This window comes from Pongo abelii, chromosome 8 (assembly GCF_028885655.2).
Source record: "Pongo abelii isolate AG06213 chromosome 8, NHGRI_mPonAbe1-v2.0_pri, whole genome shotgun sequence".
Lineage (NCBI taxonomy): Eukaryota > Metazoa > Chordata > Mammalia > Primates > Hominidae > Pongo > Pongo abelii.
In genome coordinates, this window is record NC_071993.2 from 23128175 (window position 1) to 23155330 (window position 27156).

Consider the following 27156-nt stretch of genomic DNA (forward strand, 5'->3'; position numbering starts at 1 on the left):
ATCTATTTCTTCCCTTCATTTTCACTTTTACTTCCCTAGTTCGGGCCTTTATGTTACATGCCAATCACATCAACCTCCTTATTGTACTGTAAATCCTCCCACTTTCGCATAGCCCTCCATAAACCCGTCCTCCATGCATGCGCCCCCAGAGGTGCTAGCCCCCACCTTTTTTTTTTTTTTTTTTTGAGACAGAGTCTCACTGTGTCACCAGGCTGGAGTGCAATGGTGTGATCCTGGCTCATTGCAACTTCCGCCTCCCAGGTTCACACAGTTCTTGGGCCTCAGCCTCCCAAGTAGCTGGAATTACAGGTGCGTGCCATCATGCCCAGCTAATTTTTTTTTTTTTAATTTTTATTAGAGTTGGGGTTTTGCCATGTTGGCCAGGCTGGTCTCAAACTCCTGGCCTCACGTGATCCGCCCACCTCGGCCTCCCAAAATGCTGGGATGACAGGCGTGAACCACCATGGCTGGCCACTACACACCTTTTTAAATGAAAGTCAGATCATATGACTCTGCCTAAAACGAAGTTCCCTCTCATCTTATAGCTGAAGCCCAAACTCCAAGCATGGCCCACCCTGGAATACCTTGCTTGTTTTGTGGCAAGTTCCTATTCATTCTTTATTTTCTTTAGAGCTTTGTTTTTGTGAAGCCTTCTCTGATCACACCAGGGTAAACATTTATTTTGTGCCCATTTTTTTGTGAATTTGGGTTTTTAATTGTTTAGCTATAGTTTTTTTCTCACTTTATCGAGGCTTAATTGACAAATTATTACGTACATTTAAACATGATATTTTGATATCTGTGTACATTGTGAAATGTTTACCACGATTAAGTTAATTAACGCTTCTGTCACCTCAGAGTTCCCTTTCATTTTTTGTAGTTTCGTGGTGAGAACACTGAAGATCTACTCTCTTAGCAAATTTCATGTGTACAATACAGTATTATTAAATATAATATAATGTCTCCATGCTGTACCTTAGATCTCCAGAACACAGCCATTAGTCATCCCATGAAACTGAAACTCCTTTGTGAATGGATTCTATCTCATCCATCGCCTGCACTGATTTGTGTTGATTTATTTGTCTTTCTTACTGAATAATAAGCTGTTTGAGATCTGGGACCACACTTTTTTTTAATCTTTATATCCATAGAGCCTAGAATAGTATCAGGCTCATCAGGGGCAGTAAAAAATTACTTATTGATTAAACATTAAAAATTAATTATTGAATGCTGTTTGTTGAAAGGAACAGGCGTTTGACTCCTTTACAGTATGGCCAGGGAGAACAAATATAAACAAATGAGAATAATTATTCCTTCTTTGTACTGTCTTCACTCTCCCTCTTCCTCTGCACATTCTGGCAGCTCACTCCCCACTTCAAGATAAACCCTGAAGCACTCCTAGGATTTAATAGGATTGTTGGCGTGAGGGAGAACATAGAGACTTTGGATTCAGACACAACTGGGCCTTGGTCTTCTGAACTGTAAATGAAAATGATGATCCCTGCCTCAAAGAGCTGCCGTAAGAGGAGAGATGGTGTCAGGAAAGTGCCTGACCATCACCTAGCACACTTAGGGGCTCAATGTGTGTCCCTTCTCTCTTCCCTTCTTAGCCTTTGGTCCATTGAGGGGTAGATTAGCCATAGCCCTGTTGTCCTGTTGCCTATCTTTTGGTCAACCCTTCTTGTCTTATGACTATTAAAACTTTGGACTCCTGGAAATAGAATAAAATATTTTAACTGCATTTATCTGATAAGCTATTGGGAATATTTTATGTTAAAAAGAGTGAGACAATAGCAAAGACATGGGATCAACCTAAATGCCCATCAATGATCAAATGGATAAATAAAATGTACATATACACCACGGAATATTATGCAGCCACAAAAAAGCGTGAGATCATGTTCTTTGCAGAGATATGGATGGAGCTGGAAGCCATTATCCTTAGCAAACTGATATAGGAACAGAAAACCAAATACTGTATGTTCTCACTTATAAGTGGGAGCTAAATGATAAGAGCACATGGACCCATAGAGGGGAACAACAACACACACTGGGGCCTACTGGAGGGTGGAGGGTGGAGGAGGGAGAGGATTAGGAAAAATAATGAATGGGTACTAGGCTCAATACCTGAGTGCTGAGATAATCTGTACAAAAAAAAAAAAAAAAAAAAAACCCATGACACAAATTTGCCTATGTAACAAACCTGCACATATACCCCTGAACTTAAAATAAAAGTTAAAAAAAAATTAAAAGAAGGTCATAAAGGAAAAAAATAAATTAAAAAAGTGAGAGATACTGACAAAGAATAATGAGACATTGAGAACCATGGAGTGCTACATGTTTGAAAGGGAGACGAGAGAAGAGATGGGAAAGAAGTAAGATCAATTACATGTGAAGTGTTCTAATATGGAGAAGAGAAAGGGAAAGTACGGATTTCTTTTTCCTGATGAATATCATTATAATGCAGTATGTAAATTTTAATCTCTGGCTCCTGGGTGACCAGGCACCATATTACTTTTGGTTTCGAAGGCTTTAGTTATACTCCCCTTCATGGCAAAACACTCATAGGAGATGTGATTAATTCGTTCCCTGGTTATCCACGCTCCTCCTTCCTTAGGCTTCACCAAAACCAACATATCTAACATTTCTTCTAAAGCTTTTCCTTATAGAGGACATTTGAATGTAAACATTTAAAAATAGCATTCACTAGACCTGTTTGTGAAATGTATGATAAGTTCTGTCTACACTGTTCTTTTGTATTCAGACCAGTTTTCATGAACATTCACTTGACTGAACATGAGTTTATTACACACATTTAAAAGTTAGTTGTTTTTCTGTCTTATTTTTCATATCCTCTTTCCACGCTGCTCATGTCTAGAGCCTTTTAGATATTTACAGCAAATGCTTTATTTAATACTTCTGTCACTCAGACAATCTTGATCTACAGGATAATGATTTCCTAAAACATTTTTGTTTTTAAAATAATTTCCCACTACCCTCTTTTTACCCATAACTTAACTGTTGTTGCTTCTTCCCCCAAATCTTGACTACTAAAGTCTTTCAGAAACAGATATTGTCTCTTAGTCACATGTAAACACCTTCACACCTTCTTTTCTGCAATTCATTCATTCAACAAATACTTATTGAGCACCTTCTATGTGCCTGGAATTGTTCCAGTGCTGGAGATACAGCAGTAAACAAAAACCTTTGCCTTCATAGAACTTACATCCTAGTGAGAAGACAGACAAGAAAGAAATATACACACTCACACACACTCACACAATCAGACACTACACAGAACAAATCCTCTCTCTACTTTGAACAACGCCTTGTTCCCATCCTTTTGGACTAAATTGGGTGGAATAGGACACCCAATTTGAATACATTTCTTTCATCATTGAACTCCTGGAGACTTTCACGTCTTTATCCCTCATGTGGAATTTATTGAATGCTGCCTGGTATTGTGATTATTTTCCACATAACAAAATCTTCTTGCTTAAACTGAAACCCCAAGAGGGCTGGGTTCATGACCTGTATTTCTCCCACCAGCCTTGTCCTAAAATTATGTATTTAAATAGTCGATGGTATCAAAAAGGAGCAAGGGATTAAACTTTAAAAATGTCGAAAATGTCAATAAGCGATTTAGAGCCAAGCAAATATTCTATATGTTTACCTGCTCTCCTTTTCACCCACCTATGAATGTAGAAAAATAACCTTAGAGCTTTGGATCCCACAGTAAATCTCTGTTTCCTGAGGTAGTTTTGCTAAAGTTTCTGCAGGAGAGGTAAAAGTTCTGCTGTCTTTAACCAAAAACTGATGCTCTGAGAATTAATTTTACCGGAGTTAATTTTATAATTTCCAAGTGTTTATTTCCATATGCATGAAATGAAATGTATTTAAGTACTGAAGCCCTTATTAATATAACCTGGCAGGCTCCATGGGAAAGAAGTCCAAAAGAAATGCTTCTATTTATAGCAATAAGAAACTACAGTTCAGGAGTTCCAGGAAATTCTCTCTTTTTAATCATTCATAAGATTGCATTTCCTGGAGGTGTATCAGATATTTTCTCCTTCATGCCAAATGACTCCTTGTTCTTACATCAGGCAGCACGCTCTGTGAGAAACACTCCTGCCTCTGTTTTGTAGGTAACTGTCAATACTTACTCTATTCAGTGACTAAGTATTGGACCGACTGTTGGAACTGAGCTTTCCAATCTTACAACGCCACCTTGCAATTTTACAAAACAGGTGAACCTATCTGTGCTTCCTGCACTTCTAATTGACCTTCCTAGTATTGGTTTCTAATTTATTAAAATCTTAACTATGTATGTGATGATGTCCAATTTATTATTATTATTTTTTTACAAATAAGAGAAAGGGATTAAGATGATCTCTCTGGGAAATACTAACTTTTGCTTAGAGATTTTATTAGAATGCATGCTGGGTGCGTTCATGATACAGGATTAACCTCTCTCCTTTACTTAGCTGCAGCAAATATAATATTTAATTAGAAAGTATAAAACTCTTAGTACTTGTTAAAACTAATATAGAGCTTTGTAATTCTCAAATAGCAGTTGACAGGATTATTTTTCTATTCTTTTCTTCAAAATAAAAAGAAAATTCATCTGGACCTCAGTCAATTCTTCCCTCCTACCTTGTGCTTCAAGTAATACTTAAAGATAAATAATTCCCAAACCCCCTAATTTACTGCTAGTGTAACAGATGCTCAATACGCGTGAGTATATAACAAGTGATTGACCGGGCATGGTGGCTCACGCCTGTAATCTCAACACTTTGGGAGGCCAAGATGGGCGGATCACTTGAGGTCAGGAGTTTGAGACGAGCCTGACCAACATGCTAAAACCCTGTCTCTACTAAAAATACAAAAATTAGCTGGGTATGGCGGCAAATGCTGGTAATCCCAGCTACCTGGGAGGCTGAAGCAGGAGAATCAGCTTGAGGCTGGGAGACAGAGGTTGCAGTGAGCCAAGATCGCACTACTGCATTCCAGCCTGGGCAACAGAGCGAGACTTTGTCTCAAAAAACAAAACAAAACAAAACGAAACAGGTAATTCACCTGCCTGGTCTGGCCTAGCCCCATTTTCTTGATTTCTCGACCCTCTGACACATTTGTTGTTTTAAGTTCCTTGTTCTCAAGAAGGTAACAAAATAAAAGCTGCAATCAAAGCTACTGTTTAATCTTAATATTGTCAGATCCTATTATAATGAACAAGGTGTGTAAGAAAATCTGCCCTCAGAAAGCAGGCTAATGTCACAGAGAGCAGTGTGGTAGATATTTAGATAAGGCAACAATTCTTTTTAATAATAAACAGAAGCATTTATTTGCATATCACTGGTTAATTGACAAAATTCCGCTGGAAAAATGGAAATGAACTAGCAGCAGTGTTGACTGCAAGTCAGGTATTAGAAACAGCATTGTGCTCCTTGGAACTCCACCTACTCAAAGTCCCACCCAGGCCTGTTCTGGAGACTTCTCTCATCATGCAAAACAGCTAAAGTCCTTGGGCAGGGAAGCAGGTCTGTGGTCACGGCTGGGGTTGTAGGACAGCCTCCCAGGCCACACTGGAGTCACCAAACTGTCTGGAGTCCTGGAAACTTAGGTTCTCATTGCGTTCATTTTTAGACCCTCTGCCCAAAGTCATGTTTGGCCATAGATGGTGCCTCTTGATCTGTCTCTGCGTAACTGTGGGTCAGCTGAGAGCCTGTGTGCTTCAAAACCAAAAAGGCACCTATAATGGTATCATTTATTAGACTTGCACCTTGGTAATTTTTTTTTTTTTTTTTGAGATGGAGTCTCGCACTGTCACCCAGGCTGGAGTGCTGTGGCTCCATCTCTGCTCACTGCAAGCTCTGCCTCCCAGGTTCAAGCCATTCTCCTGCCTCAGCCTCCCGAGTAGCTGGGACTACAGGTGCCCGCCACCACACCCGGCTAATTTTTTGTATTTTTAGTAGAGACAGGGTTTCACCATGTTAGCCAGGATGGTCTCGATCTTCTGACCTCGTGATCCGCCCGCCTTGGCCTCCCAAAGTGCTAGGATTACAGGCGTGAGCCACCGCGCCCGGCCGCACCTTGGTAATTTTTAAGGAAAAACAGCTAAAGCCAAAAACTGGAAAAGGATAGGCTGCGTCCTGGCACAGCTGTGAAGTGAAGAGTCTGTGACTCCCCTGACCCCTGCATCTTCCCTTTTAGATTTCCGTGAGTTCCTTGCAAAGCTGCTCTAGTGAGTGGCCGTGGACATCCTCCCCACTGCCTCCCAGAGGGCTGTCCAGCCTCACTGCTGGTTCTCCCAATGTGGGCTCTCAGCTAGCAGTGGAAAGTAGAGAAAGGAAGCCTTGCCGAGGCACAAATGACAGATAAGCCGTTATTTACCAGCTCAGAAGTATTTTAGCAAAACAATGATTGCCTCCTTTGCTACTGAAAATGTTCCAGTTTGTGTCAAGCTGTTTAGGGGTGTTTGGTGCAGAGTAAAAAGTGGGGTGCAGGTCATCACCCTGCATCCCCTAGGGTGAGATGCAGAAAGTGAATAAAGACAGACATTCCATCTATGGTGTTAGAATATAATTTGTGTAAAAGTAAAATCATAACTCTCATGTAAATATAAAGTGAATACACAGCAAGATTTATTTTAAAATTGATTTCTGTATACAATTCTATGAATTTTAAAAAAAGTGGAGATTTGTATAACCATCATCACAATCAGGATACAAAACAGTTCCATCACCCCAGATAATCCTAACCCCTGGTATTTTCTATTTGTTCTCTGTTACTGTTGTTTTTCTGTTTTGCTTTGTTTTGTTTTTTTTAGAGACAGGGTCTCACTTTGTAGTCCAGGCTGGAGTGCAGTGGTGTGATCTTGGCTCACTGCAACCTCCACTCACTGCAACTTCAACCTCCTGGGCTCAAGTGATCCTCCCACCTCAGCCTCCTGAGTAGCTGGGACTACAGGTATGCACCACCATGCTCAGCTAATTTTTGTAAGGTTTCGCCATGTTGCCCAGGCTGGTCTGGAGCTCCTGAGCTCAAGCAATTCACCTGCCTCTGCCTCCCAAAGTGCTGGGATGACATGTGCGAGCCATCACCATGCAGCCACGCCTGTTAGTCTTTTTGAGAATGCCACATGAATAGGATCATACAGTGTGTAACCTTTGAGACTCGCCTTTCCACTCAGTGTAATGCCTTTGAGATTCTTCTGAATTGTTTTGTGTATCAGCAGTTTATTTTGGAGTATTATTTCACTGTGTGGATATACCACAGTATATGTCCACTCACCTGTTAAAGGACATTTGAGTTGTTTCCAGTTTTTGTTGATTATGAATAGAGCTGTTATAAACATTCGTGTGTGTGTGTGAATGTAAGTTTTTGTTTTGTTTTTTTGAGGTGGAGTCTCGCTCTGTTGCCCAGGCTGGAGTGCAGTAGCATGATCTTGGCTCACTGCAACCTCCGACTCCCAGGTTCAGGCAATTCTCCTGCTTTAGCCTCCCAAGTAGCTGGGATTATAGGCATGTGCCACCACATCCAGCTAATTTTGTATTTTTAGTAGAGATGGATGATGGTCTCTACTAAATGATGGCCAGGCTGGTCTCAAACTCCTGACCTCAAGTGATCCACTCGCCTTAGACTCCCAAAGTGCTAGGATTACAGGTGTGAGCCACCATACACAGCCAGTTTTAATTTCTCTAGGGTAAATACCTGGGAGTGGGATTTCTGGGTCATATGGTAACTGTATGTTTAACTTTACAAGATACTAGCAAACTTTTCCAGAATAGCAATAGCATTTTGCTTTCTCACCGGCAATGTATGAGAGCTCCAGGTCCTCCACCTCCTTGCTGGCACTTGGGATTGTTAGTATTTATTTATCCATTCTAATATGTAAATAGTGGTATCTCATCATGATCTTAATTTGCATTTCCCTAATAGCTAATGCTGTTAACATTTTTTCCTGTGCTTATTTGCCATCTTTATATCCTCTTTGGTGAAGTATCTGTTCAAGTATTTTGTCCATTTTTTAAATTGGGCTTTTGTTTTTGCTTTTTCTCAACTTTAATTTTAGGTTCAGAAGGTACAGGTGCAGGTTTGCTACGTGGGTAAATTGTGTGTTGCTGAAATTTAGTGTATGAATGATCCTGTCACCCAGGTAGTGAGCCCAATACCAACAGGTAGGTTTTCAACGCTTCCCCACCTCTCAACCTCCCCGACCTAGTAGCCCCCAAGTGCCCTAGTGTCTGTTATTCTCATCTTTATGTCCATGTGTATGCAATGTTTAGCTCCCACTTATAACTGAGAACATGTGGTATTTGGTTTTCTGTTCCTGCATTAATTCACTTAGGATAATGACCTCCAGCTTCATCCATGCTGCTGGAAAGGACATGATTTTATTCTTTTTCATGGCTGCATCATATTCTATGGTGTATATATATGACATTTTAAAAAATCAAGTCCACTGTTGATGGACATCTAGGTAGATGCCATGTATTTGCTATTGTGAATAGTGCCATAATGAACATAGGAGTAATGTGTCTTTTTGGTACAATGATTTATTTTCCTTTGGGTGTACACCCAGTAATGGGATGGCTGGGTCGAATGGTAGTTCTGTTTTAAGTTCTTTGAAATCTCCAAACTTGTTTCCACAGTGGCTGAACTAATTTACAATCCCACCAACAGGGAGTGAATGTTCCCTTTTCTCCACAACCTTGCCAACATCTGTTATTTTTTTAGTTTTTAGTTTTTTAGTAATAGCTATTCTAACTGGTGTGAGACGGTATTCTCATTATGGTTTTGATTTGCATTTCTGTAATAATTAGTGATGTTGCAGATTTTTTCATATATTTGTTGGCCGCATGTATGTCTTCTTTTAAGAAGTGTCTGTTCATGTCCTTTGCCCATTTTTAATGGGGTCATTCATTTTTTGCTTGTTGAATTGTTTAAGTTCTGTATATATTCTGCATATTTGTAGACCTTTGTTGGATGCATAGTTTGTGAATACTTTTCCCCATTCTATAGGTTGCCTGTTTACCCTGTTGATAGTTTCTTTTGCTGTGCAGAAGCTGTTTGTTTTTTTACTGTTCAGTCTTGAGCATTCTTTGTCTTACATATAAGTCTTCTGTTGACCATGTGGCTTGCAAATATTTTCTCCCACTCTGTTCCTTGTCTTTTTATTCCCTTAGCAGTATCTTTCTCAGAGCAAAAGTTTTTAATTTTGATGAAGTCAAATTTGTCAAAATTTTCTTTTATAGATTGTGCTTTTGGTGTCATGTCTAAAGACTCCCTGCTTCTTGGTGAATGCCTTGAAAAAATACGTATATTTTCATTTATATCTATAGAGTGTTTATGTACATATATAGGCTAACCCTAGATCAAGAAGATTTCCTCCTTTGTTTTCTTCAAAATATTCATTGCTTTTAGGTTTTCTATTTAGGGCTAGCATTAATTTTGAGTTAATTTTTACATACAATGTGAGGCTTATGTTGAAATTTACTTTGCATATGAATGTCTAATTGTTCCAGGAACATTTGATGAAAAGCAACATTTTTCTCTCTTGAATTATCTTTGTACCTTTGTCAAAAATCACTTGATGACTTCCTGCAGATCAAGTTGGCACAGACTAGTTTTTCTTTGCTCCTCCCTGCTAAATAGAACTATTAACCCTGGAAATAATGCAAGAGGCAAACAAAGGAGAACTCCAAAGGAGGCAAGAAGAAGGTGAACTGGCTGGAGACCCTATGACTGGGGGGAAAACACAGCAGCAGGGCATCTTATGTTCCCTCATCTAACAGAAGGCCCCCCAAGTCTAGCAACAGAAAGTAACTAGTAGTCATTTGACAACACTAGGCAAACTCAGTGCCAATGACAAGGGGGTTGATTGGAGCCCCACTAACACTAGGAGTCTAGGGTAAGCAAATGCCTCTTCTGACAGCCAGAGACCACTTCCCTTTTCCCCCCTCTACCCCTAGACCTGCCAAGAGATATCAAGGCAGCTAGGCAGGAGTAGCAAGAGGGACCTAGACACAGCAAGTGTACCTGAGGAGCTGAGATTTGCTTCTCCCACCCAGAGATACTGGAGTGGCCAGAAGGGACCTGCTCAGCCCAGGATGTGGCCAGCCTGGGAATCTGCTTTGTCCCAATAAGCCTGAGACTCCCTCTCCCACTGAGAAACACTGGGCAGGTGGGTGGAACCTGCAAGAAGGACCTAAGCACAATAAGTACCGTGGCACAGGGCACTCCTTTGTCCCCATGGCATTGAGGCTACCTTCTCTCACCAAGAGACATGGAGTGGGGGATGATAGTAGGGAGACATCTTGCCACAAGGGTCCTATCCATCTTACACAGACTGGGGGAAACCAGCCACAACAAGCCCCTGCCTAGGGAAGCCTCTGGGTCCTTGCAGCCCTGAAATACCTATCCTTCACAGAGAGTCCCAGAACGGGGAAACCCCTCGTATTCCTTCAGATAACACCAGGAGGGACCAGTGGGAGTCCCAGCAGCCTAGTTAAACCAAGCAGAAAAACACATACACTCACTGAAAGTCTCTGAAAATTAACATGTCATTGGAATCACTGCCTATAAAAGTAGTCCAGGACCTCTATGCAGAACTCCAGGGAGACTGCTTGCTAAAATAAATAAATAGACCCAGAGTTTCCCAATATAATAGACAACATATCCAGATTATGACCAACAAAAGACCTATCATATCAGGAACCAAGAAAATCACAATACCAATGAGAAATGGCAATCAGTTAATGCCAACATGAAGATAAATCAGTTGTTGGAATTATCTGACCTGGATTTTAAAGCAGTCATCATGAATGTGCTTCAACAATCCATTACAAATTTTCTTGAAATAACTGAAAAAATAGAAAATTTCAACAACAAAAATAGCAGTTATAAAAAAGGAACCAAATAGAAATTATAGAACTGAAAAATATAATAACATAAATAAAAAGTCTCACTGGAAGGACACAATAATAAAATGGAGTTGATAGATGATAGAATCTGTGAACTTGAGGACAGAGCAGTAGAATTCACTCAACCTATATAACCAAGAGAAAAATTAACTGGAAAAAAAAAAATGAACAAAGCCTCAAGGACTTATGGGACAATAATAAAAGATCCAACATTCATATCATTGCAGTTCCAGAAGGAGAGGAGAGAGGGTAGGACTGAAAGAGTATTCAAACAGGTAATGATTGAAAACTCCCCACATTTGGTGAAAGATATAAACCTTTTGATTAAAGAAGAGGAGAAGATTCCAAATAGGATAAACCCAAAGAAAACAACACTAAGTTTATTATAATCAAACTTCTGAAATCCAGCAGCCAAAGAAAAACTACGCATTTCTTGTAGGAAAACATCGACTCAAGTGACAGTGGCTTTCTTATTTGACACTGTAGAAGCCAAGTGGAAGTGGCATGTTTTTCAAGTGCTGAAAGAAAAGAACTGTCAACTACAAGTATCTGGTGAAACCATTCTTCAGCAATGAAGAAGACAAATAAAGGCCTTCTCAGGTAAAGGAAGACTAAACAACTTACAGTTAGCAGGCCTATCCTAACAGATTGGCTAAAGAATGTTCTTCAAACAGAAAGGAAATGATGAAAGAATCCGGAAGGATCAGGAAGACAGAGGAATGCTATATATATATATCTCCATGCAGTAGACTATCCATTTCCTCATGAGTATTATACGTCACATTTGATGATTGAAACAAAATGTATAACATCTGATACTCAAGACAACGATATTTTAAAGTAAAGGAAGTAAAGACACCTGAAAGGAGGTGAAGCTTCCATACTTTACTTGAAGCAGTAAAATGTGGATACCAGTAAACTGTGATAAGCCATATTTGTATATTGTAATACCTACTGTAACCACTAAAAAACCTATACAAAAAGCTATGCTCAAAAAGCCATAAATAAGTCAAGATGGAATCCTAAAAACAATGTTCAAGTAACACACAAGAAGGCAAGAAAAGAAGAGCAGAGGAATGAAAACCAATTGAAAGACAGACTGGCAGAGTGGATAAGAAGTTATGATCCGACTGCATGCTGTTTAAAGAAACTAACTTCAAATTCATTTGACATAGGTAGGTTGAAAGTCAAAGGATGGACAAAAATACCATGTAAACATTAAATTTTTATGGAGCAGGAGTGGAGTGGGTTTTAAAATATCTTATAAATTAGACTACAGAGCAAAGAAAATTACTAGAAATAAAGAGGGACATTATATTAGTGATCAAATGAATTAACTTATGAGAAAGACATAATGATCTAATGTGTGTGAACCAAACAACAAAGCTTCAAAATAATGAAGCAAAAAAACCCTGATAGCACTGAAAGGAGAATTTGACAAGTTCACAGTTATAATTGGGACTTCAACACTGCCCCCAACCCCCAGCAACTGATAGAACTTCTAGGCGGAAAATTTGCAAGGATACAGAAGATTTGAGCAACAGCAGCAACCAACAAGATCTCATTGACATATGTAGAACACTCCAACAATAACAGCAGAATACATGTTTCATTAAAAGTGCATGTGAAAATTCACGAATACCCTGAGCCATAAAAAAAACTCAGGAAATTTAAAATACTTGAAATTATATATAATATATACAACAATCATGATAAATCAGATTAGAAATTAGTAACAGAAATGCAACAAGAAAATCTCTAAACAAGTGAAAATTGAATGATGCACTTCTCAATAATCCATGGGACATAAAAGGACATCTCAAAAAAAATTAAGAACATAGGACTGAAAGAAAATTAAAAATAAAGAATATCAAAATTTGTGGGGCACACTTCAAGGAGTGTTGAGAGGAAAATCTATTGTATTAAATGCTCAAGTTAGAAACAAAAAGAGGTCTCAAATCAATAGTCTGAGCTTCTACCTCAAGAAACTAGAAAAAGGAGAGCAAAACACTCCCAACACAAACAGAAAGAAGGAAATAATAAAGGTCAAAAATCAATGAAATTTAAAACAGAAACAATAGAGAAAATCAATGAAATAAAAATCTGTTTCTTTAAAAAATTCAATAACTTGGGTAAACCTCTGCAAAGATGACAATTAATCAAAGAGAGAGGACACAAATTGCCAAAACCAGGAATGAAAGAAGGAATTATTACTACAACCCCTCAACACACAATAAAGGATAATAAAGAAATGCTACAAGCAACTTAAGTTCAGCAACTTAGATGCAATGAATGGACCAATTATTTATCAAAAACTACAAACTACCCAAACTCACCAAAGATGAAATAGGCAACAGCCCTGTAACTATTAAATAAATTTAATTCATTAAAATTTTTTTCAAAAAAGAAATCTCTTGATCCAGATAGTTTCATTGGCAAATTTCACCAAACATTTAAAGAATTAACATCAATTCTACACAATTTTTTTCAGAAAATAGGAAAATAGAGGACACTTCTCAACTCGCGAGAATCTAATGCCAATCTATTTGCATTAGGTTACTCTAATGCCAATATCAGACAAGGACATTACAAGAAAATTACAGATCAATATTCCTCATGAACATAGATCCCTAAATCCTGTATGAAATACTAGCAAATCAAATTCAGCAGTATATACAAAGAATAATTTATCTGAGCAACTTGAGGGCTTTATCCTAGGAATGCAAGCCTCTGTCATGCTTGTCAATCAATGTAATCCATCATATTAGCAGTATAAAGAAGAAAAACCAATTTATATTAACTGACACAGAAAAAGCATTTGGCAAAATTCAACATCTACTTATGATGTTGATATGATAAAAATAAAAATAAAACTGTTGAAAAAAGGAATAAAAGGGGATTGCCTCAACTTGATAAAAGCCATCTACAAAATAATCTACAGATCACATCATACTTAATGGCAAAAGACTGCAAAGATCATGAACAAGACAAAATATCTGTTTTTGCCACCCCTGTTCAACATTGTATTGGAATTCCTAGACATTGCAATAAGGCAATTTTTAAAAGTTAAACAGATTGGAAAGTGTGGGAGAAAAAAAAACCTGTCTCTATTTGCAGACAACATGATTGTCTAAATAGAAAATCCTTAAGAAATCCACTTTTAAAAAAACTCTTGGAACTAATAGATGAGTTCAGTAATATATCAGGATATAAGGCCAATACAGTCAACATACAAAAATCAATCATGTTTCTATATGCTAGCAATGAACAATTGAAAACCAAACATTTTGTAAATATTTTAAATAGCTTTAAGAAATGAAATATGAAATAAAAATGAAAGTGAAAGAAAACATGTCCAAGACTTGTATATTGAAACTATAAAAGCACTTACAAAAGAAATCAAAGAATCAGTAAGTGAAGAGACATACCATGCTCAAATATTGGAAAATGCGAAATAGTAAAAATGTTGATTTTTCCCCAGTTGCTCAATAGATTTGATGCAATTCCATCAAAATTCTAGCAGGATTTTTTATAGATATAAACAAGCTGACTCTAAAACTTTTATGGAAAGGTAAATAAACTATGATAGCCAAAATAATTTTGAAAAAGGACAATAAAGTTGAAATAATCACTACCTGATGTTAAGACTTACCATAAAGCTACAATAACCAAGATCATGTAGTATTGGTGAAGGGATAGACAGATCAATGAACAGAATACAGCCTAGAAATAGATGACAAAAGTAAGGCCAAGGAAGTTTTTAACTGAAATGTTTGTGAGGTAATAACATGCTGTTACAAGAAGTACTATAGAGCAATTCCATGTACCCTAATAATTATACAATTTTGAAAACTATAGAACAATATCATAACTAGGATATTGACATTGATACAATCCAATCATTTTATTCAAGTTTATTTTTCTTCTACATGTGTATTTAGTTTTATACAATTTTATCACATGTGTAGGTTTATGCCTCTACTAGCACAGTTAAGATAATGAATAGTTTCATCACCACATGGACCCTCAAGTCGAATTGCCCCAGTACCATTTGTTAAAAAGACCATCCTTCTTCCATTGAATTGCTTTTGCACCTTTGTCAAAAATCAGTTGAGCATATTTTTTTGGTTTCTATTTCTTGGTCCTCAGTTCTGTTACATCCATCCATATGTCTATCCCTCTACTAGTATCACTCTGTCTGAATTACTGTAGCTATATAGTAAGCCTTACTATCAAGTACAGTGATTCTTCCCACTTTATTTTTCTTTGTCAAGATTGATGTAGCTATCCTAAAATCTGTGCCTTTTCATATAAATTCTAGAATAAGATTTTCTATTATGTGTCTAGAAAAAACCGCTGGGATATTGATAGGAATTGCATTAAAACCAGAGATCATTTTGGGGGAGAACTGACATCTTTAATAGTTACATCTTCAAATCCATGGACACAGTACGTCTCATCATTTATCTAAGTCTTCTTTGATTGCTTTCCTTAGCATTTTTAATATTCAGCACACAGATCATGTATGAATTCAACATGTTTTGCAAAGTTTATCTGTAAGTATTTTATTTGGAGCAATTGTAAATGCTTCAAACAGTTTTTTGGTTTTAATTTTGATTTGCACATGTTCCTTGTTACTTGCTATATGAAACACAATTGGTTTTTGTGTGTTGATCTTATATCCTGACCCTTTGATGAACTCATTTATAGTAGTCTTTTTGGAGAATTCCTTGGGAGTTTCTACATAGACAGTCATGTCATCTGCTTTGTGTTTAGTTTTCAAGAGTTTGATTTTGATGAATCTGAGAGTAGATTTCTTTGGGTTTACCTTATTGGCATTCACTGAAATTCCTGACTGTGTAGATTTATGTTTTCAACCAAATTGAGGGAGCCATCTCAGCCTTTCCTTCTTTATTCAATGTGTTTTTTCTATACTGTACCCTTTCTCTTCTCTGTCTGGGACTTTGATGACACCAATCTTAGACCGTTTTAATTGTATCACAGGTCCCCGAGTGTCTGTCAATTGTTTTTTTCAATCTTTTGTTTTCTATCCAGGCACAGTGGCTCAAACCTGTAATTGCAGCATTTTGGGAGGCCAAGGCAGGAGTTTTGCTTGAGCTCAGGAGTTGGAGACAAGCTTGGGCAACATAGTGAGACCTTGTCTTTACAAAAAAATAAAAAACAAAATTAGCTGAGCATGGTGGCACACACCTGTGCTCCCAGCTACTCAGGAGCCTGAGGTGGGAGGATCACTTGAGCACTGAAAGTTTGAGGCTACAGTGAGAAGTGGTGGCAGCCAGTGCAACCCAGCCTGGGCAACAAGTGAAACGCTGTCTCAAAAACAAACAAACAACAACAACAACAACAATTTTGTTCTCTGTGTTGTTCAGATTGGATGATTTTTATTGTTCTATCTTCAACATTGGCTAGTTCCTCTTTTATCTTCATTATGCTATTAAACCCATTTAGGGAGTTATGTTCTTTTAAACTTTTAATTATGTATCTCTCAGTTCCAAAATTATATTTTTATGTCTTCTATTTATTTCTAAGATTTTTAAACTTCTATTCAAGAGTATTTGATTTGTTTCTTGAAGCATTTTTAAAGTCTTTGTGTAATCAACATCTGGGTCATCTAGGCAGTGGTGTCTATTGATTGTCTTTTCCTATATGAGTTGAGATTTTCTTGGTTCTTCATATAATGAGTAATTTTAGATTATAATAAGTTATAAGTCCTATGAGTCTTATTTATGGGTTGTATTTACATTCTAAGAATATTCCTTTTGGGTATGTTTTAGCAGGCAATTGACTAAGTTGAGTTCAGGCTTCCAATCCCAACCAGGCTTCTGTGGATTGTCATTCCCATGTCAGTTGAATTTTCAAAGTCTTTGCAGTGCTATTTGGATTGGTTCTGCATGTATGCCAACCAGTATCCACTTTGGGACTTGGATGGCAGTCTATCCAGTAGTTCAGTTTTCAAAGTCTATGTATGCGCTGTTGAGGGTCAAGCCATGCATGCACAACTCAGGATAAGCCTAGGAATTTATAAATAATTTAATGGGGTTGCTTTTCTGAGCTCCTTCTTTTCCATAATCTTCCTTGCTTTTTCTGATTCTTTGGGGGCTTCCCTTTAGGTCCTCCAGCCAGAAAACTTTATTTACTTTGATCTACTCCACTCTTGCCATGACTGCACCCATATCTGCAGCCAAACAGCAGAAGGTCTGAGGTAGTATAAGGCAATTTTAGGCTCTTATAGGATCCTAGTGCCACCAGCGCCACCACTGTTACAGGATTCCTTATGGGCTTAGAATGCGCAAGAATGAAGAAAAATTAGAAAGAACAAAAATGAAAACTGGGGCTTTCCTTTATTCTTTTTCTTTCTCTCAAGAGGGCATCTTCTTGAGCTTTCTCTGTCTGTGCTCATGTTCACTTCCAGTCACTGGGCTAAGTTTATTTCATCATGGGGAATTATGGAATTCAATAGAAGGATAAACTCATCATCAGTAGAGTATTAATTCAAATTTTGTTCTTCTCTGCTCTTCCTGCTGCTATTTACTTTTCAGAGTCCTCAAATAGCTGTTGCATGCATCCTGTCCAGCTTTTGTGACTGTATTCAATGGGACAGACAGGGTGAAGTATGCTTACTCCACATTACCTGGAATAAGAACCCATGCTATTGTTTTTGTTTGACTCATTAATTAGGGAGGGAACCAGTAAGATGTTCATACTGGTTCAAAGAACCGTTTAGGTGGAAGGTATTTCTATCCAATTTAACTAAGGAATATTAGAAAAAGATTGCTGAATTACATGCCAAATTGATTAACATCCTATAGGACGATAAACTGTAACCTTTGAGAGTATCTTTTCCATTGGACAGGAATTATTTGCATCGCTACATGTTAAAATATACATGCTAACTAGTAATTCTCTAAGGCCAGAACTTTTAATTAAAATTTCATTTTTATTAAGTACTAAACTAAGTACATTTCTCTATATAAACCTTGGATGAGTCTTTGTTCTTATATGTCATGGAGATTACATGCCATTCTCATTTTGTAGGTTTTTTTTTTTTGCTTTATTTCCTTGTTTTGAATAATTTTCCTTAAAAATAGCAATCCAAATTATTCCTGCAGAAGGTCTTAACTGAAGTAACAGATGATGTAGCTGGCTTAGACTCTCTGAGAAGGCAACCTAATTGTTTCTAATTCAATAAATATGTATTACATACCTACTACTATGTGCCAGACACCTTGCTAGGCAATTGTGCAGAAGACCAATATATGATTTTAATAATATATATCAATCACACAATGTTCTCTTGAAAATTAGTTTGTCCTGCCTAATATAGACTCTGTAAAATTCTCCAATTGTCATTGAAAATGAAAATTTGAAAACTTTATGTATGTATAAAATACAGTCATTCCTCTGTATCCATGGGGAATTGGTTTCATGAAGCCCTATAGATACCAAAATCCATGCATACTCTAGACCCACAGTCAGCTCTGTGGAACCCACGTATATGAAAAGTCAGCTCTCTGTATCTGCGGGTTTTACATAGCACAAATACTGTATTTTCAGTCACATTTGGTTGTGGAATGCAGAACCCATGGATAAGAAGGGCCAACTGTATTTACTGAAAAAAAATCCACATATAAGTGGATCCACACAGTTCAATCTCGTGTTGCTCAAGAGTTCACTGTACCTTTTTTCTGTGATGCTCTTCTCAGAAATGCAAGAGCAATTGTTTGTTTGTTTGTTTAGCAGAAGATGTGATTTTGATTGCCCTTGTTTACTTTCAAAGGAAAGGCAAAGGAAAAAAAGAAGAGGAAAAAGTGAAAGAAGAGGAAGAGGTTATGGCGGTACCAAAATTTGTTGGTGAAGGAAGCTCTGACAAAGAATGGTGTCCTCCCTCTGACCCTGATTTCTCTATGTATGTGTATGAGGTGACCAAATCAATACTGCCAATAACCAATATTAAGGAACAGATTGAGGATCTGGCAAAGTAAGTTGTCTATGTATATACGTGTTTTTAATTTCTGAAAAAATTTTAGTGTCATATACATTTTAGCCATGTTTTAGACAAATACACCATAAATAAAATTGAAGCTTACAGCACTCTGACTCTGACACAGAAACACAATGAACTGGAAAAGTCCTCAGTTTCTATTTAGGTCATATGTTCACTAGGAATCAGAGATAGGAGCTGGAAATTGCTTCAAGAAAAATGCCTGTCATTTTCTTCAGCTAGACCATGAAAAGCATCTTTCAATGTGATCCTGCAGAAGTTATGAATGAATCAAAAGTGTGAAAATTAAATCATCCCTTAGGTGGATGGGGTGTTCATAAGTTAAAGGAATCCTACTGTGAATTATTTGTAAACTGATAAATTTTCTAATACAAATGTCCAATGTCTCTTTTTCTGATCTGTTTCTGATATTTCGTGTTTCATGTTACTCTAAGTGGGGTGTGAGCATTCTAAACAATGGCTGCTTAGGCAGGCTCAGGGCTCTGTATAAGCCAGTGAAGTTGTCTTCTTCATTAGAGTGTTTAATTACACCAGGTAAAGGCTGGAATTAGACTTGGTAGCTGTAAGGGGTTAGGAATCACCAGAAGTGATGACAGGCTTCGTGACTGACACCACTCAGTAGGTAAGCTGCTGGCTTGTGCAACAGCTGCGGTCTCCATGGGAGCTTGCATCTCCTCCAAATAGCAGTGAGTTGCTATCATGAAACCTGGATGTGACAAGTGCAAGTAACACAGCTGCCAGATCATTGACTTTTTGTCAGCCAGAACTGGAAGAGAACATTTTTGGCTACTGAAGTGTTCCTGATGTCCTTGAGAAGTGATGGCTCAAGTGGAACTCTGTCTTGGCTTATGTGAACATTTGTCAAATCTCTTCATGCTTTGTTCCTATCAGTAACACTTTTCATCATTCTCAAACAATTGTCTTTTTTTAACCTGAGCCCACACCAAGATACAGAGAGAGGCAGAGATATGTTCCCATGGCTCTCGTTCTCTGGCATTCACTAAAGTACCCCTGGCTTGGTGGAACTGCAGTCAGTTCAACAGCTTTCTCTCCAACTCTTTCTCTCTCTCTCTCTTTTTTTCTTTTTTTAAATCATTGTTCTTCTTTGCTTGGTTTCACATGCAGCAAGAGGAATTTCTTTAAAATTCACAATTTGGGCCAGGCACACTAGCTCATGCTTGTAATCCCAGTGCTTTGGGAGGCCGAGATGGGAAGATGTATTGAAGCCAGGAGTTTGAGACCAGCCTGGGCAACATAGTGAGACTCTCATCTCTCTTTATAAATACAAATTAAAAAATAAAATTGCAATTCTGCCTTTACTCCAAGAATGTAGTGGTCTTCAGAGACAAAGGGTATTGCAGGTGTGTTTACTGACTTCTTCAGTGAGAGCCTAATATTAGGAGAAATCCACAAGCAATGTATACCACATTTATCCTGCCTTGCCCGCAGATCTGTGACTTTATTTTTCTTTTTGCCTCTTCCTCTTCTTCCTTGCTCCTGACTTCAGTGTTAAGTCACACCATGTCTTTCTCTAAATTAAAATAAATTTTTAAAGAAAAAATAAAAATATAAAACTTGAAAATGTTCGTAAATCTAATGGGAAAATTTTCTGTGTGTGTGTCTTGTCTCTGAGTTTAAATTCCTTAAAAGAAGAACGGTATGTTACTTCAATTCCTTCCTTGGATTTCAGATTAAAATATTAAAAAATACTTTTCAAGAGTAAGATAAAATTGTAAAACTGCATTGATATTTAGTGTTATATTGATTTTATCTTGTTATAAGTATTGGAAAAAATTAGCGCCCATTTTCTCCTTCAAATTGAATGAAATTGCTAGAATTTCCGTTTATATATGATGGTTTCCATACAGTAAGCATGCTAACCTATTTATGGTTAGTACTTTCTCAAAAATAAACACAATAAAAGTCACAGCAAATGTCATTTTTACATGTATATTTACATGTAATTACACTCAAAGCATCCTAAGTGAGTTATTAAAATTGACTGATTTGATCTCAATGTAATTGACACAGGTATGTGGCAGAGAAAATGGGTGGTAAGATTCCAAAAGAGAAACTACCTGATTTCAGCTGGGAACTTCACATAAGTGAACTGAAATTTCAACTTAAATCCAATGTTATACCAATTGGACATGTCAAAAAAGGGATCTTCTACCATCGAGCTTTGCTTTTCAAGGTATGTAAAGTATTTTGCCTCATTTGCCATTAAGTAAAAATGCTTTGTCTTTATCATATTGGAGTAGGCCAGTTGCTAACATTTAACTGGATATTATTAATTCTACCATTTAGATTTGTTTATATCTGACACATAAGTGTATATATACATATATACAAGCATACACATACATATATATGAATATATGCATGCATACACACACATACCTGCCTATATAGTCACCAGACTACTAGAAGCATATTTATTCAATAGTGACCATACACCTACTATGGTGAGGGCCTCTGCTAGGGCCTGAGAGCACAGAGATACTAAAATGACAGTCCCTAAACCAGACTTGCAGCTTCCAAAGTGAAGTCAGGGAAAATTCCAGAGAAAGAGCTGATATATAACCCAAGTATGAGAGGCTGCACAGGGTTTATCAAGTAAAGAAGGAAAACAGGTGTATTCTAAACAGAGAAAACATCTTATGCAAAATAATACAGGTATGAGAATCAGTGGTCTATCTGAGGAAGGTAGAATAGTTTGTGTGCATGAGGAAAAGAGGAGGGGCGAATGCTAGATCATAACGCATCATGTAAGTTTGGCCATTATTTTATTACCCTAAAATATAACAGTAGCCACTGGAAGTTTTCAAGAGGCTAACATCATTTTGAACCACTATTCAGGCAACAGAACGGGGAATGAATTAGAGCAGGGGTAAGACTAGAGGCAGGAAAACCAGTTAGAAGGTGACTGAGCAAGAAATGTGGTTGATCCATGCTAAATCCTAGGCGTGGTGCGAGAGAGTACATGAGAAGAACAAAACGATTTCTGGGCTTTGAGTGGGGCAGCTGGTAATGATGGCATTATTCCCTGAAATGGGGACATCAGAGAAGGATCAGGTTGAAGAGAGGGGGTGATCTTTTGCTCCATCATATCCAGTGTCTGGCATATAACAGAAGCTGGGAAAATGTGAACTATAGACTAAATGCATAAATTTCCTACCCTTTCCCAAATACTTATAAACATCATTGCATTCACATGCATCTTACCTCCAGTTCCAAGCTAATCCTATTATCTAAGTGCCAGCCTTTTCTATTCCCTTGGATTGCCTGCTCTATCAATTCTTCCTTCTCTCCTGTCTTAACTCTTCTCTCTCTTAGCTATTTTCCCCTTTAAAATCTAAACATGCTTAAGTCTGCAGTATATAAGGAGAAAATATAAAGCTTTTATCATAATAGCTACAATTACTACCTTAAATCCTATTACCATGACTAACATCATTTTGAACTATATGCCAGGGTCTTGATAACTATAATTGTGAAGAGTCTCAAAAATGCCAAATATAGAAATGACTACCCTTGCTTTAAAGGTGAGCAAACTGATACCTGGAGAAATAATTTTACCCAAGGTCAACCATAGGTGGAGCTGAAATTTGAGCCCACACCTACCTGAATAAAAGACCTACCACACTGCTTCTACCCATAGATAATTCCCATTCCTGGTCAAAATTCTGAGTCATCTTAGCTCCTTGTCATTCTTTGGCACACCTCTCATTTTTGTCCTAACTCACGGCCATCTGGCTTTTGCTCCCACTCTCTCAATAAGGACCTTAGTGATCTCCCTATTGTCTGCCTTTCTTAACAGGTCAAAGAATTGGAGAACACCTCCAGGTCTCTCTTAAATATTGGGGTTCCTCAAGGTTCTGACCCAGACACTCTTCTGTTCTCCCTTTATGTACTTTGCAGGGCGAGGTTTTCCTTCATATGGCCTTAAATAGTACCTAAATACCTAAAATCTACAGATTATTTCCTTCATCCTTCAAACCTCCCCTGATTCCAGATCTATGTATGTGATTAATATCCAGCTAGCTCTATATGAGTGTCTCATAGGCACTGTATTTGTCAAGTTGAGCTGCTATAACAAAATACCATAGACTGGAAGATTAAACAGCATTTATTTATTTCTCATAGTTCTGGAGGCTGAGAAGTCCAAGATCAGAGTGCCAGCAGATTCAGTGTCTAGTGAGGGCTCCCTTCCTGGTTTGCAGACAGCCACCTTCTTGCTGTATCCTCAAATGGCAGAGAAAAGGCTCCCATTGTATCCTCACATGGTGGAGAGCAAGCATGCTCTCCTGTCTCTTATTATGGGGACACTAATCCCATCGTGGGGTCTACCCTCATGACCTCATCTAAACCTAGTCTCCTTCCAAAGACTCCCACCTCCAAATACCATCACATTAGGGATTAGGGCTTCAACATATGAATTTGGGGGAGTACACAAACATTCAGTTCATAGCAGGCATCTTAAGCTCATTATGCCAAACAGAATTACCCTCACATCTCAACTGAGTCATGCAATTAATTAGCCAGAAATCTCCCACCACTGAAATTCTGAACACCAATACTCACTGGTAAAATATCTTATCCTTCCCCTCCTCCTAAATCCTTCAGCCCTTCTATGTATACTCTTTATCTCCCTTATTTTCTTCCAGTTTTTTGGCCTGTTTGGCTTTACTTTCTTCCCTAGGCAGGATAGACAAATATACCACAGCCTTAATAATTCACTTGCTCACTAATTTCCCCCATTCCCTCTCCTCCCATCCTTCCACCCTCTGCCTTGCCAACCAGGCCTTGTTCTGATTGCCTGTCTTTTCACTCATACACGCCACCTACAGGCCACTCCTCTATAGGCCACCCTTTCCCAGCTCCTAGTGGCAGGCTTTTTCCTATTTCCTTCAGCTACTGGGCCCCACATCTGCCCTTTGCCAAGCCCTTCCATCTGCACTGCTCCCCTCTAAGCAGGTGACCTTGTGTCCCGCTTCACAAAGAAAACAGGGAGTTTCAGATGGGAATTCCTTCACCTCAGTCAGCAGCAGTTATTAACGTGACATTAAGAACTCAGACTCCAGAGACAGATGCCCTTACTCTCACTCTCCGTCACCACATACCATAACCTTAGGAAAATTATGCGACCTCAGTTTTACCCTCTATAAAACGGGAAAAACAATAGCATCTATTCCACAGGGTTGGTTGTTTTGATGATTCACAAGGCTTTGACATGGAGTGTTACTTTTGGAAACATCTTATAATTATATATTTATTTTTGTCTCTCTACCCCACTGAACTGTGAGTGCCATACATTCAGGTACTGTTTGTGTTATAGTTGATTCTTTACCAGTAGGTCTATGTAGAATGTAAGGCTCTAAAAATGATAACCATGTCTTAATCATCATGGTCCACCCAAGACACAGTGACCTGGTGCAGTCATTATATTGTCAGTAATCAATAAATTAATATATACATATACAAGGTACTAAAACAACACAATTCCTGCCTTCTGGTGCTATGGAGTATTAACTGAGTATGTAGCCTTGCTGGTGTTTGCTGCTTTAAGCACTGGACAGATAATTGACTTCATCTTCCTAACACCTTATGAAGAACGTACTGTTGCTCCCCTCATTTCTCAGATGAAGCCATGGAAGCCCAGAGATGCCAAGTCCCTCGCTGGGGTGCACGGCTAGTCGTTCTCAGATCTGGGCTACAATCCAGACCCAGGCAGGCTGAGCCAGCTATCCTGTTTACTATAAAGTGGCTGAGTAGTCTCCAGATTAGAGATACTTTGTTTTAATAACCTCAAAATCAGGAATCATCAGAGGGCAAATTGAAGAGACAATTTCCAAGGAACCAAAGTAGTCTCTGGTGAGGTGGCAGCAAGAAGCCCTAGGACCAGGCACCGACAGTTCTGCCTCTCCTGCCCCATGGCACGCAGAATAGTTTAGCTGGAAAGAGCCCACGCCCCAGGGTGATGCCTCCATTCAGTCCCACTGCATTTCACAGCCAGGGAGAGCCCAGAAGTTTGGAAAGATGGATAGATGCACTAGTGCCAAGAGTGCACAGAATAGCTTTTTTCCAACCACCTTCCCCATCTGATACAATAGTGTTACTACCTGAAAAAGGTGACTTCCCAGCAGGACCTACACAGAGATTTTGCATCTACAGAAACTTGAGTGAATTTATCACATTTGATAAAGGGAATTTATCACATTTGATTGGCCCCTATACCAGTAGCCCACATCTTTCAGCCTCCTATCTAAACATTTCTTTGCAAGACTTGTGTATTTCACCTTCAATCAAGGTGTGCAATTACAAATAGGATATTCCCCACCCCTCTCCCGCATCACCCTTGGTTGATCTCTTGTTTTCTCCTGCAGGCTCTGGCTGACAGAATTGGCATTGGTTGCTCCCTAGTTCGCGGAGAGTACGGTAGAGCGTGGAATGAAGTCATGCTGCAGAATGAATCTCGGAAGGGAGTGACTGGGGGCCTCCCCGCTCCTGAGATGTACGTGGTTGACCTCATGTTCCATCCAGGCGGACTGATGAAGTTGAGAAGTCGAGAGGCTGATCTTTACAGATTCCTTTAAGCCATCAGACGAACACAAGAGAGGCTCAAACAAGAAATTCACTGTGTACACTCTGTAAGACATTCTCCAAATTGATTTTATCTCTTTAAATAAAAACTTTAAATAAAAGTATTAGAAATGTTTTCTCTGCGTAGAAATTAGGAAACTTGGAGTGAACTTTGCTGTGCTTCTGATTTCAGGCTTTTGGCAAGAGTTCTGTCTTATTAGGTCATTTTCTGCTCACTGACCCTCACATAAAGCTGATTGTTGTCGAAATTCATCCAGCCTACTGTGTCCTGAGGAGCGTCTCTGTCATATAGGAATCACATGTAGTGCTCAGCTGCTGCACCCAAGACAACACTGTGGCCTCATGACTGTCATCTTTCGTGCCCAGAATGCTTCAGGCACGCTCAGTTAAGCAAACTAAGTGAATTTTTAGTATTTGCAGTTACCTTGTCTCAGTTTCATTTAAGATTTTGATAGTTTAGATAGAATAAACACAGATCTGTCTGAGTGTTAAAAATTCCTTTCTAAAAATTTTTGTTTCTATTTTTAAAAATTCATCATTAAAAACACTTTAATATAGTGAATTAAAAATATTTCTAAAGTATATTTCCATAAAATGTTTTTGGTTTCATCTTGTCTGTGTTAGCTTGGAAACATACCTTCAGCTAAAAACAATTCTGATTTGCTCTTCCACATTTTAATGCTGGGCCATTAATATATTATTTTCAATTTATAGAACTAAAAATTTTTATTTTTTGGAAAACTTTGAAGCATAAAGGTAGAGCAAATCTTTGCTGAGGAACTGTGTTTTAGTATTGAGCACAAAATGGGGAGTAAATTCACATTTCAAATGATAAGACAAAAACTACTAATGTGATGAATCTCATGAAGTACATATTGCCTAGTCACGCCTAAAGTCCAGTGTTGACCTGTATAGTCATTTTCCTAGAAGACGTTTTAAAGTGAATTTGATTTTAGAAATTAAAGCTAAAATTATTTTGTATTAATTTGTAATTTCAAATAATATAATTCTTTATTTCAGAATAAATTTATTTCAAATGGCGTGGTAATTATTTATCATAGAATTTTATAAAATTAAAGTGTGGATTATGGGATACAAACCTATTTGTAGGTTTTTCCTCTGCATTTTAAAGTCTGTTTTGATCCAGAAAGTATTTAAAGTGGATTACAAAGATCCATGGGATATAAGAAGGAAAAAAAATAAATGAAATACAGGCATAAGTGTAGAAAAGTCCAACAAAGCAGGAATAAGATTTGGATCCAAAGATTAGAATTCACAAAAATGCAGTGCATTTGTTAGAGATGAATGGAAATTTGCCTCTATACTCACTGGCAGCCAGTGTGAGGGGAAATGTTATTTATCCATTATGTGATTTACACTAGGATCTGCTAGATAAAAGCACAGACCAATTTCTCAGGTGGAACAAATATCAGGGGAATTTCTCTTTGGTAGATTCATAGAGATGGCAAAATGTAATATAGAAAATAACATCGTCAAAAACCAACCTCCTAGTAAGTTCTGAAGAGAAGTTTCACAGGCCAAGGCCCCAACATCAAAGTGGAATTAGGCAAACGTTCTATGCAGAGCCACTAGGATAGGGCCCGGGTA

At 38.1% G+C, this 27156-nt stretch overlaps 1 protein-coding gene across 10 annotated transcripts in view; it reads left to right on the forward strand.

Annotated features, from left to right (window-relative positions):
* ARMC3 (armadillo repeat containing 3) overlaps nt 1-26588 on the forward strand; it is a 111489-nt gene extending 84901 nt beyond the window's left edge. For 3 of the 10 annotated variants that reach the window (XR_008510344.2, XR_008510342.2, XR_008510343.2), the window contains 4 exons: nt 18721-18921; nt 20977-21139; nt 25332-25595; nt 25721-26033. Coding sequence is in view for 7 of the 10 variants with exons in the window: in XM_024253749.3 (XP_024109517.1) it covers nt 18721-18921; nt 20977-21139; nt 25332-25541 (574 nt within the window). In the remaining 3 variants the exon portion in view is untranslated. Of the gene's footprint in view, nt 1-8071; nt 8178-18720; nt 18922-20976; nt 21140-25331 lie in introns of those variants that run through there. The other 7 variants (XM_054522059.2, XM_054522061.2, XM_054522062.1 and 4 more) reach the window with 4 other exon arrangements.
* Nucleotides 26589-27156: the final 568 nt, after the last annotated feature.